The sequence below is a fragment of the Cyphellophora attinorum genome (assembly GCF_001299255.1).
Source record: "Cyphellophora attinorum strain CBS 131958 chromosome Unknown Contig1, whole genome shotgun sequence".
In the NCBI taxonomy this organism is placed as follows: domain Eukaryota; kingdom Fungi; phylum Ascomycota; class Eurotiomycetes; order Chaetothyriales; family Cyphellophoraceae; genus Cyphellophora; species Cyphellophora attinorum.
Window position 1 is genome coordinate 8,828 of NW_017253229.1, and position 11,907 is coordinate 20,734.

At 52.8% G+C, this 11,907-nt stretch overlaps 4 protein-coding genes across 4 annotated transcripts; 2 read left to right on the forward strand and 2 right to left on the reverse strand.

Annotated features, from left to right (window-relative positions):
- Positions 1–255: 255 nt before the first annotated feature.
- AB675_239 (Lysophospholipase 1) lies at positions 256–3,663 on the reverse strand (the record flags this gene model as incomplete). Its single annotated transcript, XM_018142369.1, has 3 exons — positions 256–721; positions 1,692–1,995; positions 2,058–3,663. The coding sequence occupies 3 exons, from the start codon at positions 3,661–3,663 to the stop codon at positions 256–258; spliced, it is 2,376 nt and encodes a 791-aa protein (XP_018005403.1).
- Positions 3,664–4,757: 1,094 nt separating this feature from the next.
- AB675_240 (Vanillyl-alcohol oxidase) lies at positions 4,758–8,523 on the forward strand (the record flags this gene model as incomplete). The annotated part of the gene is made up of 6 exons (XM_018142381.1): positions 4,758–5,393; positions 5,500–7,015; positions 7,600–7,855; positions 7,908–8,303; positions 8,361–8,421; positions 8,461–8,523. 6 exons carry the CDS (start codon positions 4,758–4,760, stop codon positions 8,521–8,523), a joined length of 2,928 nt encoding a protein of 975 aa, XP_018005425.1.
- A 20-nt stretch (positions 8,524–8,543) lies between these two features.
- AB675_241 (Vanillyl-alcohol oxidase) lies at positions 8,544–9,844 on the forward strand (the record flags this gene model as incomplete). The annotated part of the gene is made up of 2 exons (XM_018142392.1): positions 8,544–9,583; positions 9,748–9,844. 2 exons carry the CDS (start codon positions 8,544–8,546, stop codon positions 9,842–9,844), a joined length of 1,137 nt encoding a protein of 378 aa, XP_018006067.1.
- A 174-nt stretch (positions 9,845–10,018) lies between these two features.
- AB675_242 (6-hydroxynicotinate 3-monooxygenase) lies at positions 10,019–11,498 on the reverse strand (the record flags this gene model as incomplete). Its single annotated transcript, XM_018142402.1, has 4 exons — positions 10,019–10,132; positions 10,192–10,332; positions 10,409–10,891; positions 10,956–11,498. 4 exons carry the CDS (start codon positions 11,496–11,498, stop codon positions 10,019–10,021), a joined length of 1,281 nt encoding a protein of 426 aa, XP_018005688.1.
- Positions 11,499–11,907: the final 409 nt, after the last annotated feature.

The following is an 11,907-nucleotide window of genomic DNA, read 5'->3' on the forward strand; positions in this document are numbered from 1 at the left end:
AACGTGCCACCCGCGCGGCCTTCAAGCACTACGAGTTCACGACAATTTCCCGTAGACTTTTCCCAGGTTCGTCGCCTCCACCTCCGGCATCTTTTCTCCCTTTGCTGCTCTAACTAGGCCTTCGATCCAATCTTGGTGACCTAGCAACATCTGCAAAGCGAAAAGTGTTAGCTGTAGTGACCACACGTGGGTGAGTTAAGTCAATGTCGATGTCCATCCCAGGCACTGTTTCCGAGCCGAGCCATCGAGGTTGCCTTATTCGTTCAGAGACGTACATACCTTGTTCGGTATAGAAAGCCCAAACTCCTTCGCCGGCTCCCCAATCTGGCTCTCCTGCGTCAGGATCCTCACCCTCCCGCGCTCCAAATCCTCCACCAACCAGGCATGGTAGACATCCACATAACCCTCCTCTCCCTCCTTTCCCAACTGCGCACTCCATGCAATCCGTCCAGCTTTATCATCCGACGGTGGCACGCTCTCGTGAACAGGACATGTCAGGACGGGAAATCCGAACGTACTGAATTTGAACGTATCGCCCTTCTCTAACTTCGGACCGGAGGACGGTGGCGTTATAGACGAGCAATTTTGATAGTAGGTGTGCCAGGTCGATATGTCGGATAGGTACGACCAGATTCGTTTGGCGCTGAGGTTGTCCTTGGGGGAGGTGATGAGTTCGTTGGTGGCAAAGTTGTCGGTTGTGCCGGGGAGATATTTAGTCGGCCTGCGTGGAGGCAGAGAGTATTAGCTAGGGTGGTGTTTGAGATGAGAAGTTGTGATGTGCATGTCTATCTTGTAATGTGTTCTGTTACATCTTGCAATGTGTTCTGTTATATCTTGCAATGTGTTCTGTTATATCTTGCAATGTGTTCTGTTATATCTTGCAATGTGTTCTGTTATATCTTGCAATGTGTTCTGATCAGTGGGGACGCTTTTTCTCTGCGTTCACGTACCATATTATGGCGGATTGGACAGGGCCTGACATCTCTCGTCGTGCGAGGTGTTAAAGGTTCTGCAGGTGTGTAAGGGAATATCTGTCGCGTTGCCCCTATCGTTATGCCCAACTGGACGCTTGCTTTCTGGGTGACATTCGAAGGTGTTGCAGGCCATTGTTTCCTCAAGCTTGACTCGCGCCCGCATCATGATGGCTATGCACGTAATCATGCGTCAATAGCTCGATGCTTAAAAATATCGCAAATCCCGCTGTCAATCCATGGCCGAGTCCGAGAGTGGGTTGTGAAGCATATATTCACTCCCTTTCAACCGAGAAAGTCTGTCATCCGGTCTGATATCCATCCCCATCTTTGCAAGTACGTAAGTTGCTTCAGGTGATCATGATGGCTGCGCTATTCTCCTCCCCCATTCACATGAAGTCACTCATGATGAGATCTAGGCCTGCGAAGCTCAGCTGCCCAGTCAGGTAAGCTCGAAGAGAACTTCATAACAGTGACTGGTTGGTTGCAAACGAAGCAGTCACGACTTGTGTGCCTATCATGTACCCAGAATTGTTTTCCCGTCGCTATGCTATGCAAATATATGCCCTCTTAATGTCCAGAGTCCACCCCGTACCCAAATGCCAGTTTCAGAAGCTACCGCAAATGCTCGTTCCAGGACCTCGTATGTATCCGGGCCAGTTCAACCCCATAGTCTCATCAAATCATCAGATTAAAAGCGCCGCAACAAGCACGGCTAACGCAGCCACACCGACCGCACTCCTCCCCATCTCGACTCCACCGCTGCTCTGCACATCGAGCGCCTGATCCTCCAACCTCAACGAAGGCTGATACTCATTCGGCGTAGTATCATTAACAGTGCCGTCCCAGCAGAAATTTTGGAAACATGTCCGGCAGACGTCAGGCACGTCACCCCCCTGGCGATCCAAACTTCTAGAGATAATAGCGCACCCCACACAAGTCGGCCACGTCGAGTCAACACTCGCATTGCCCATGGTGGCGACGTCGTAGCCGTTGGCGATAATGGCGTCTCGGTATGTGTTGTCTGGAAAGCATATTAGTATACGGGGAGGTAGACTGAGAATGAAGGGCGGTGAGTGGACTCACTGTAGCTCAGCGTGAACGTCGTGACGTTCGAGTACGCCACATAAGGTGCGTTCGGGATGTACACCACCAGCGGGACATTTAGCCCGTCGGTCATGTTGTTCGGATCGCAGCCGAAGAAGGTAGGTCTGGTGTTGAGTCCGAGGTTGACGAATGTGTTCTGAGAAGGCACGGATGGGAAGCCAGTGCCGTTGGCGATATCTCCGGCTGTTCGCTCGTATGTTGCGACCATGCTGGTTCCGTTTGGCCAAGTGGTTGGGGTGTCGGCAGATGAATCGATAGCAAAGATGACATCGAGGTGACGCTCCGGCTGAATCAGTGGATGGAAAGGAATATTCTGCAGATCTTCCCCGCCGTCCACCAATGTCAAGCGCTGTTGCTCGGCGTCAGGGTTCTCGCCTGATCTATAGCCAAAGAAAGGGTTTGGTGAGTAGTCCGCAATATCATTATCATCTTCGTCGAGTCCTTGCAAGGCGCCTTGAATGAGGCTGAGAATGCTCTCGGGCAAATCGATGCCGGTCGAATTGAGATTGAGAAGAATCTGATTGAAGAGGGATGAAGAGGTGCCCATGACGAAGCCAGCATTGTCGAACCCAACAACACAGGCCGCATCGTCGGTGACCGAGCCGTTGGTCATGTTCGTCCCCAGATATTGCGTGGGGACGAAACCAAACGCAGTTGGATCCCAAGTGCCCATCTCGAAGGGGTTAAACTCGTAGACTGAGGCGTTGAGTGAGATAATGCGCTCACCAGGGGCTCTCGCGTCTGCAATGACGATTGGAAATGGTTGGTTGGCTCGCTGGAATTCCTGATTGAGCGCGATCGAAGACCAAGTGTAGGCCGGACCACCGTCCGTGGCATTTATCAGCTGGTATGAGAGAGCACGACCCCAGATGTCGGTGATACTAGCATCGTATCCAGCATCTCGCTTCCCTTGGATTGCAGAGTTGATCTGGCTGTAGTAGTCGACAGTGCTGAACAACTGAATGCCGTCGCTGGAAGGCCCTTCCACGACCGACTGGCTGAACTCCCAAACACTTCCTGAGGTGTCTGCTTGCAGATCTGTGACAGTAGTAAAGTTGTTCACATAAATCGATCCGACCAACCATGAGCCGCCTGATAAGCCTGCCACATACGTTGATGCCTGGAGTAAACCACCAAGTCTGCCAGGTGCCGTAGCATTTTCTGTCCGGTCATCCCATGCTTTCACGGCCCCAGCGCCGTTCAGCATGGCCCTCCATCCGCCGCCAGAGAAGGCTAGGCCAATATTTGGTAATTCTGAAGCATTCGAGGACACTCTGTCCATGAATCCGTTGACATCGAAACCTTCTATGTTCACACGTCCAAGCAGCTCTCTCATCGGGTCCACTGTGTTATTTCGCCTCAACTCCAGCCAAGAGGTCTCGTTTGGTGACAATGTTGCTGCCGATCTGACACTTGGTCGGTTCGAGGGACATGAGACATCAGTGGGTGTGTATCCTTCGGGCGAGTTTGGTAGGGCACGTGCCAGCAGTCTCAAGGCTGCTTCTTCGTTCGGTTGTAGGGTATATCGGCCTGTAGCACTGGTAGCAAGGATTGCCGCCAGCGCAATACTCGACAGTATCTGCATGATTGAAATGTTCTCAAGCTGTGAATGGAAAGTAAAGAAACGATCACTGAACAGTATATAATATTGCAACGAGCGGCAGTCTGCTGAGAATCAGGCGACAGTGAGATGTTATGCACGGCATACCTTGGACTGTGCCTCACATGAATCTCACGGCTTCGTCAGAATACCAAGGCTGAGTGTGCTTCAAGGCCTGGCAGGTGATATCATATTCGTTTCCGCGTGGGGCCGGGCACGCGATGATGGAGCAATCGAGTAAGGGTAGCGATCTGCCAAGGGAGTCTATGTATAGCTTTGCTGCGCTGGCCATACTGCGACATGTTCGGCATTTATGTTCATAGATAATTATGCACGACGACTATCGTTTCGATGGAGATGCGAGAGGATGAAAACACGAACCGTTGAAGGCGAAGGTGCGCTGCAGATGGCGTCTGCACTGCAGATCTGGTGGCGCAACTGCCGACGAAGCCGAGCTCGTTTCCGGGCTGCGCCTGCCTCCTTTTGGTCGGGCGTGCCGCTTATCTTTGCAAGGAAGCTGCGGCTTAAATTCATGTCGACTGTCACCGCCAAGGAATTTAAGAAGCCGCAACGCGTCCTTGAGTTGTGGTGGTTGCAATAAACTTGCCTTCCCTCTGGCCGTGCCAGGATGAAGAAAGAGCGTTCGTTCCTAAGTAGACAATGCTATCGTCAACGCTGCAGCACACGACTAACAAATGTGACCATGCGCTGCTCCATTCAATCCAGTGGCAGTTGAGGCATCTTTGCCGATGCGCTGGGTCGTCCATGAGGCCTCAACGGTAACGTGCCGGCATTTTCAACTGCGTGAATCTACTGACTGGCAAGGCTGGTGAGCAGAAAAAGCGGCATGTGTCCATTATTTAAGTGCTCAATGACTTTGCTAGCTGATGTACCTAGGTAACGACCGATACATTCAGCTCGTCTGAGCTTGCCATTTGCAGACGAGGGGAGAAAAGTGTGTTTATCTATAGTACATTCTTCCCGCCGAACTCTGTCACGAGCACGAATATGTACGTTCACCGTGGCCAGATCATCGACCCTGTCATGTAGACCAGTATCACCAGGCCACAACTCGCACAATGGTCTGGTGCGCTATTGCTGCGAACTGTACATTGCTGTATGTATCTGATGACGCCGACAATGAAGAGATCCACGGCAATTCAATCCGCCGCAACGACTTATGGAAGTGCAACGACGAGTACCCGAACACTTGCGCTGAGGAGATCGATGCTGATATATCAGGTATTGGGGTCATTCTGGCATTCACGATATCTGCGATTATCGTCTTCGTGGTTGTATTTGGCGGCTACGTGGTGCGACAGCTCGGGTCAGAAAGCTTCAACAGAATCGATTATGGAGTTTTGTCACTGCTGCACCGGCGAAGGATCAGGAAAGACACGCCGAAGCCGAAAGACTGGTCTGAGCTGTACTTCAAATCTGTTCTTATGCTGAGCGACCAACAACTCGTGACTGGAATCGCCATTCTGATTGCCGCATTCGCGCAGATATGTACTATCAGTACCTACCACTTCCAGATATGCACCTTCCTGGCTTGGGTTGCGGGAAATACACATCTTGTGGCTCTCACCTCCCTCAGGCCTTTCCTGCGCGCGCGTCCGAGTATGATGAGATGGCGACTGGTTGGAATGTTCGTCATGTTCGGTATGCTCTTCGCATCTCTTGTTCTCAATGCTTCGGTCAGGTGGCCATCATCTGTAAGTACTTCAGCGACCTGCCCTGCCATTGCATCAGAGATCCATCTCCGTCCCCATCGGATCAAGATGCACTGCCAGCCCCAACATCCTGCTAAGACAGTCACAGTACAACGAATACCAGCTTTACTACGACAGCCCAGCTCGCTGCGCCTGGGTGCCGGAAGCATATCACACCTGGGAGGACAGCATCATTTTCTCTATTTGCCTGTTGTCATTCAACTATCTGACCAGAATGCTACGCCTGTTTGATACATCCGCCGCCTTGACCAAGACATACCTGCTGGATATGCCGCTAAAGATAAGCATCCGAACGCTGGACAAGTTATGGCGCAAGGCACACGCCCCAGAGATACAGCACTACATCTGGAGACTTCTGTACAGCCTCTTCTGGGGCATATGTCTGGTCTGCTATGCTACAATGGAGCTCTACTACTCGTATCTGGCGGAGGTATTCTGGCTGTTCGCCACATTGTTCTGGGGATTGTGCAAACTCTTCATTGTCAGACGAGACTCGCCGCTGACCGGCTACGAGAACACATGGACGTTTGGTCAGGTTGTAGGCATGGTACTCCTGATTCTGCCCATCATGGCCGCCACGGAGATCTATGCCGACGTCCAAATTCACCAACGAGAGGCTGCTCGACATGGTGGCCACATAGAGTACGCGGCTCATGGGAACGATGTGATCCCTGACAAGCAAAAATCGAGACCTGTCTTTCAGGACCAGAGCACGGAGAAAGTCCATCACCAGGAGACGAGTGACTCGAGTTCACACGAGCGAGTCTTCCTCCCAAAGAGAGCGGCCACCGACATCACCGACTACTCTATTACTTCCCAAGGTCCACGATCGATGCCATTCAGGTATGCAAACACGTTGCCGCCGTCACCAACGAGCTTGTCCATGAAAACCGCCTCCATCGCCTTCACCAACTCCATACCCACCGATAGCGCCTCCACGACCGTCCCAATAGACAGCCAGGAGGATCCACTACCATTCGTCAACGCGATTCCAAGCACCCCTGCCACTCTGACTGACCCAATTCCGATTCCACAAGCGCCTCACTCGACAACGCCCTACACATCTCCATTCTTCATCCTCCTCCTCATTCTCCTGGCGGCGCTCCCCCTTGTACCCTTCATAATATTCATCGAGCTCGTCTTCGCTCTCTCGAACCAATTCACCGCCCTGGCGCTGGTTAGTGCTGTTATGATCTGGGGCATTGCGCTTGCTGGGGCAGTTTCCGGGTGGATACTACTCGGCATCATTGGAGGCAGCGGACTCTGGGGCGTCAATCGTGAACGGAGGGGACCGGCTGGACTAGTTGTGAGGCTTGGGGGATGGCTCAAGGCGAAGGTCGGTGGCGGACCAAGCAGGTCTGGCAAGAGGTCGAAGAAGCAAAGACAACGTGCTAATAATGGTGCGACCGATGAGGTGGAGATGATGATGCAAGGGACTGATGGGCAGGGCAAATCGCAGGACGTTGAGACTGCGCGATCAGAAGAGCACGAGCAGCATAGGCGCGCAGGGCTTGGGAAAAGCTGGTGGCAGCAAGAAGCCGGGAAGAGGAAGAAGCAGTGGCGCGAGGATGCCGACGCAGCGACGGCAAGAGGAAGGGTGGCGAGTACTGTGGCGTGATAGTTCCCATAGAGTTGGAAAAATTGAAATGCAAAATCTTGTCAAACGGTCTTTCCAAAAACTCTAGCAATCTCGCTGCAAGGCAGGTGCTACCATGGACTCCCTGACATACTTAAGTAGGCTTTCATGCTCAGAGTACAGCATTTTCATAGTATACATTGCACCCTGACCGAATCTCCCTCCGCAATCGACACAGCGTGTGCAAAGCAGGTCCGCCTGCAGGGCAATTGGCTGCTCTCTGGCGTTGACATTTACCGTGCTCAGCATCACAACCACCTCCTTGGGGAAGGCTCCATTTCCCCAACCAGCCCCGGACTATTCCCATCATTCACACGCGTTTCTCGTCTACCGATTTCCGAATGTTTGCCCCCTCATGGAAACCCACATGAGACCGAAGGGTCTGGCCGCCAGATGTAGACCCTGCATAGGGAGTAATGCTTGCTTCATGTGCAATAAGTCGGAAGTCGATAAATCTCGCCAGCGACAAGACCTTTGGCAGAAGATCGTGTCATCAACGTCTCGAATCCCAGCACTGTCGCTGGCATGTCTCAACACTCCGAAGCGTCGCAGACACCATCCCCAGCCTGTCATCAATTTACAGTGGTGTACCAGAGCGATTAGCCAAAGAGGCCGTAGATGCACGAGACCGTTTGCGGTCCCAGAAGACTGTCCCAGATTTCGTTCCACGCAAAACCTGGTCGCTTCCGCCCGGTGTTGACCAGCAGGCTTTTGATACAGCTCTCGCAGAGCTCAAGCAAGCACTCGGCAGTGAGCATGTCGAGCTGAATGAGGGCCCGCTGCTCGATGGCTGGTATATGCAACATCCGTATGTTTGCCCCCACGTTCGCCGCAAAGCCGGCATAGTCTGACTTGAAAAGTAACACACACGATGCTTACCATGTTGTCGACCAAGAGGAAATGACATGTTCGGCCATTGTGTATCCCAGCACGACCGAGGAGGTCCAGCAGATTGTGAGATGGGCAAACAAGCACACGATCCCAGTCTACCCCATCAGCATGGGCAGGAATTTGGGCTACGGCGGTAGTGCTCCGCGAGTCCCTGGCTCAGTTGTCATCGATCTCGGTCGACGCATGGACAAAATCCTCAACATCGATGCAGAGAATGCTTCGTGCATGGTCGAGCCTGGCGTGTCATATTTCCGGTTGTATGAAGAGATTCAAGCGCGAAAGCTTCCACTGTGGATCGATTGTCCAGATCTTGGTGGCGGCAGCGTGTTGGGAAATGCCATCGATCGTGGTGTTGGATATACTCGGTGAGTTTCTTTCATGTTTCTTCCCTCCAAGACACAATGACTGACAACCAGCCGCAGTAAGCTTGCCACCGTATCTTACCGCTTGCAGATTGCGCTCCGATCGAGCACTATTACACTGGTGACATCCATTCTGAAAACTTACTGACATTTGATCCAGCGTATGGAGACCATTTCGCAAACCATTGCGGGATGGAGATCGTCCTTCCTGATGGGTCGGTAATGAGAACAGGTCTCGGTGCTATGCCTGGAGCCGACGGCGCCGACAACGACTGCTGGCAATCGTTCCAAGCAGCATACGGCCCCTACGTAGACGGCATCTTCTCCCAATCGAACTACGGCATTGTCACAAAGATGGGCTTCTGGCTCATGCCCGAAACAGACCACCAATCATACATGATCACCTTCCCACGCGACTCGGATCTCGGTCGCATCGTCGAGATCATCAAGCCACTTGCTCAAAAGCGCATCCTAGGCAACATCCCACAGCTACGCCACGTCATCCAGGAACTGGCTGTCACAGGAAAACCACGGTCTCATTGGTACACAGGCACAGGCACAATGCCACGGGACGTCATCGCTAAGCATGCCGCCACCCAGCCCTGCGGCGACGTTGCATGGTGTTTCTACGGCACACAATACGGCGACCGTGCCAGCATCAACTCCCAAATCGCGCTGCTGAAGACTGAATTCGCAGCCGTGCCAGGGATGAAGTTCTATCTGCCTGAAGACATGCCAGCCGATCACTACCTCCACTCCCGTGCATTGGTCTGCAGCGGAACGCCAGTCCTCAAAGAACTCGACTGGCTGAACTGGACACCGAACGCAGCGCATCTCTTCTTCAGCCCAATCCTCCCCACGCGCGCTAGAGATGCAGAGAAAGCTTTCGAGATCATTACGCGCCTGCACAAGAAGTACGGCTTTGATCTCCTGCCTACCTGCTGTATAGCGGGCCGCGAGATGCACACGATCGTCAACATCGTCTACGATCGTTATGATGCGGACGCTAAGCGTCGTGCTATGGGCTGCATGCGTGAGATGATTAGAGAGTGCGCTAAGCAGGGCTATGGCGAGTACCGTACACATTTGTTGTTTCAGGATCAGGTTGCGGAAAGCTACAGCTGGGGAGGTGGTGCTTTGAGGAAGTTCAACGAGACGATCAAGGATGCATTGGATCCGAATTCGATCATGAGCCTGGCAGGAATGGCATTTGGGGGAAGAGGTTTAGGGGGAAAGGGTGGGAGATACTGGATGGAGATAAGCGGGACATACTCAGAGACGGCGTGCGGCCGGCTAAGCTATAGATGTTGTTGCTGTCCTGTTAATGATGAAGTGTGTTGCTCATGGTCCATGCAACTCGCATTGTAGTTCGCCCCATCAAGCAGCTGCAGGTGCTATCTTGGCATGGCAATTCATCTGCCTCCCACTGGTCTGGCAAGCTCTGTAGGAAGAAGAAACAGGAAGAAAGTCGAGCGAAAGGCGACTACTTATACATCGCCAGACAAGTGAAGATCGAGGAGAACGCCAAGAACCCACTCCAGTGAATCAACTGAGAGGCATTCACTGTTGTCTGCATGACTCAGACCTCAAGTGAATGGGCATGTTTAACGATGGCAAACGGGAGGTGGTATAGGAATTCTCTCAAAGCACGCTTACAGCGCTCTTGAGCATCAAATATCATTCTACTTTCTAACAAGCTGCATGTGACTAGATAGTCTTTAGCATAATGGCGAGACCTTTCCCTCCTTCAATTCTCGTGAGACCTGGCTCGACAGTGTATCCCACTGCTTATGTGTGTCGGCCTCCGCATCGTAATCATAGAGATGTCTGTTCTACAGCAACAAGGTTAGTGATCTGCCAGACAGCGTTTACAAAAGGGAAGAGTGCTCACCCTCATGTGAAAGTCCTCTTCTTTTAACTCTGCCCCTGCATCCAGCCTCCTCAGCGCGCTGTGCCATCGGTCACGCACATCCTCGCCATTTGTCTGAGAGACGCGTACGCGAGGGAAGCGAATCTTTTCGTAGGTCCGTGTCTGTCAATGATAGATCAGCAGTGGGCTCGTTGAAGCGCTCAAGAAAAATGAATCTAGAGAGAACAATTCGACATACAGCAAGTGGGACATTGTCTTTGCCAGCCAGGAGCAAGCATTGTGCAAGCACGGCTCCAGACTCTGTGGCCTGGCTCGCTCCCTGAGCGGACGTGGGTAGGTGCGGATGGCAGCAGTCGCCTAGGAGGACAATGCCGTTGCCCTTACTGACCCAGTAGGGTATGGGATCGCGGTAGCAGATCTTCCAGTCGAGGCACTTCTCTGTATTTGCGAGGATGGGCGCTATCTCGGGATCGAGATCTTCGATGATGGAGCGGACTTGATTCATATCGCCCGGCTGGAACCAGCTTTCCTTGATGTCCTCGGTATCCTTGTGGGTCAGGATCCAGTTGAATTCTTCTCCACCGCGAAGGGTGTTCTGAACTACGTGGACGTCGTTGCCAATCCAAAAGTTGACACACTCCTCTTTCACGTAGGGAGAGGTGATTTTGGGGTCATCGCGTAGGTGGTCGGCTTTGAAGAAGGCGCGGAAGCACGCATATCCCTGTTGAAGACATCTCGATCAGCTTCTTGTGTCCGTCACTTCTGGCGGAGGAGGATTGCAATACCGAAGACTTCGGTTTATCAGTGAATCCCAAAACCCTCTCTCTGGCAGCGCTCTTTATACCGTCCGCAGCAACAATCACATCCGCCTCTTCAACCGTCCCATCTGCGAAGTGTATCCTCGGCTTCGCAACATCATCATAGCTGACAACCTCCCTCCCCATGAACAACGGCACACCCGCCCTCTTCACAGCCCGCAAAAAGGCGTCGTGATAGTCGCCTCTATGCCCAATGAAGCCCGCCATGTCCATCAGCTCCTGTTGAGCCAGTAGTTTGCCATCATGCCATCGCCTGATCTGCATGTACTTCGACTTGTTGCCGATCTCGACTAGGTCTTCCCGTAGTCCGGGCGACCATCGATCCAAAAGCTTCAGCGCGTTCTCGCCTAGGCCCAAACTGTCGCCCAGACGGTCGAACTTCCGGACTTTCTCGTACATGGTGACCGAGAACCCGGCAGCACTGAGAGCCAACGCTGTGGCACATCCGCCAAGGCCTGCGCCGACGATGATCACCTTCAGAGGTATCGGGGCAGGTTCGATGGATCCCATCTTGCGTGAGCAGGCTCTGTGGGTATTGGTATTTCTGAAGTGAGAAAGCTCAATGCCCAAGTCCAGTTGATAGTAGTGATCCAGAAGGTACTTGGGCTGTATAGTGTCAACGAGTTCCTGCAGCGATCAGATCTGGACCTTCTGATCGTAGCTACGTTGGATCAACACTTCAATATTGCGGGTAGTATCGAGCTCCAGGGAACTCTGCATGTTCGCCTCGCTCTACATGGCCTAGCCAGCACTTGCGTACCCCAATGGAGATATGGGTTATCCGTGTGGTGAGTGAGGTTCCGGCTGCCGCCCGGGAAACATCCACGAACCCCGGATTTGAATTGCGGGCCCCACGGTGGGGAACCGCACGCGTGTAGGAAGAGGACACCCAGTGTTATCTGTTCAATGTCCCTGGAGA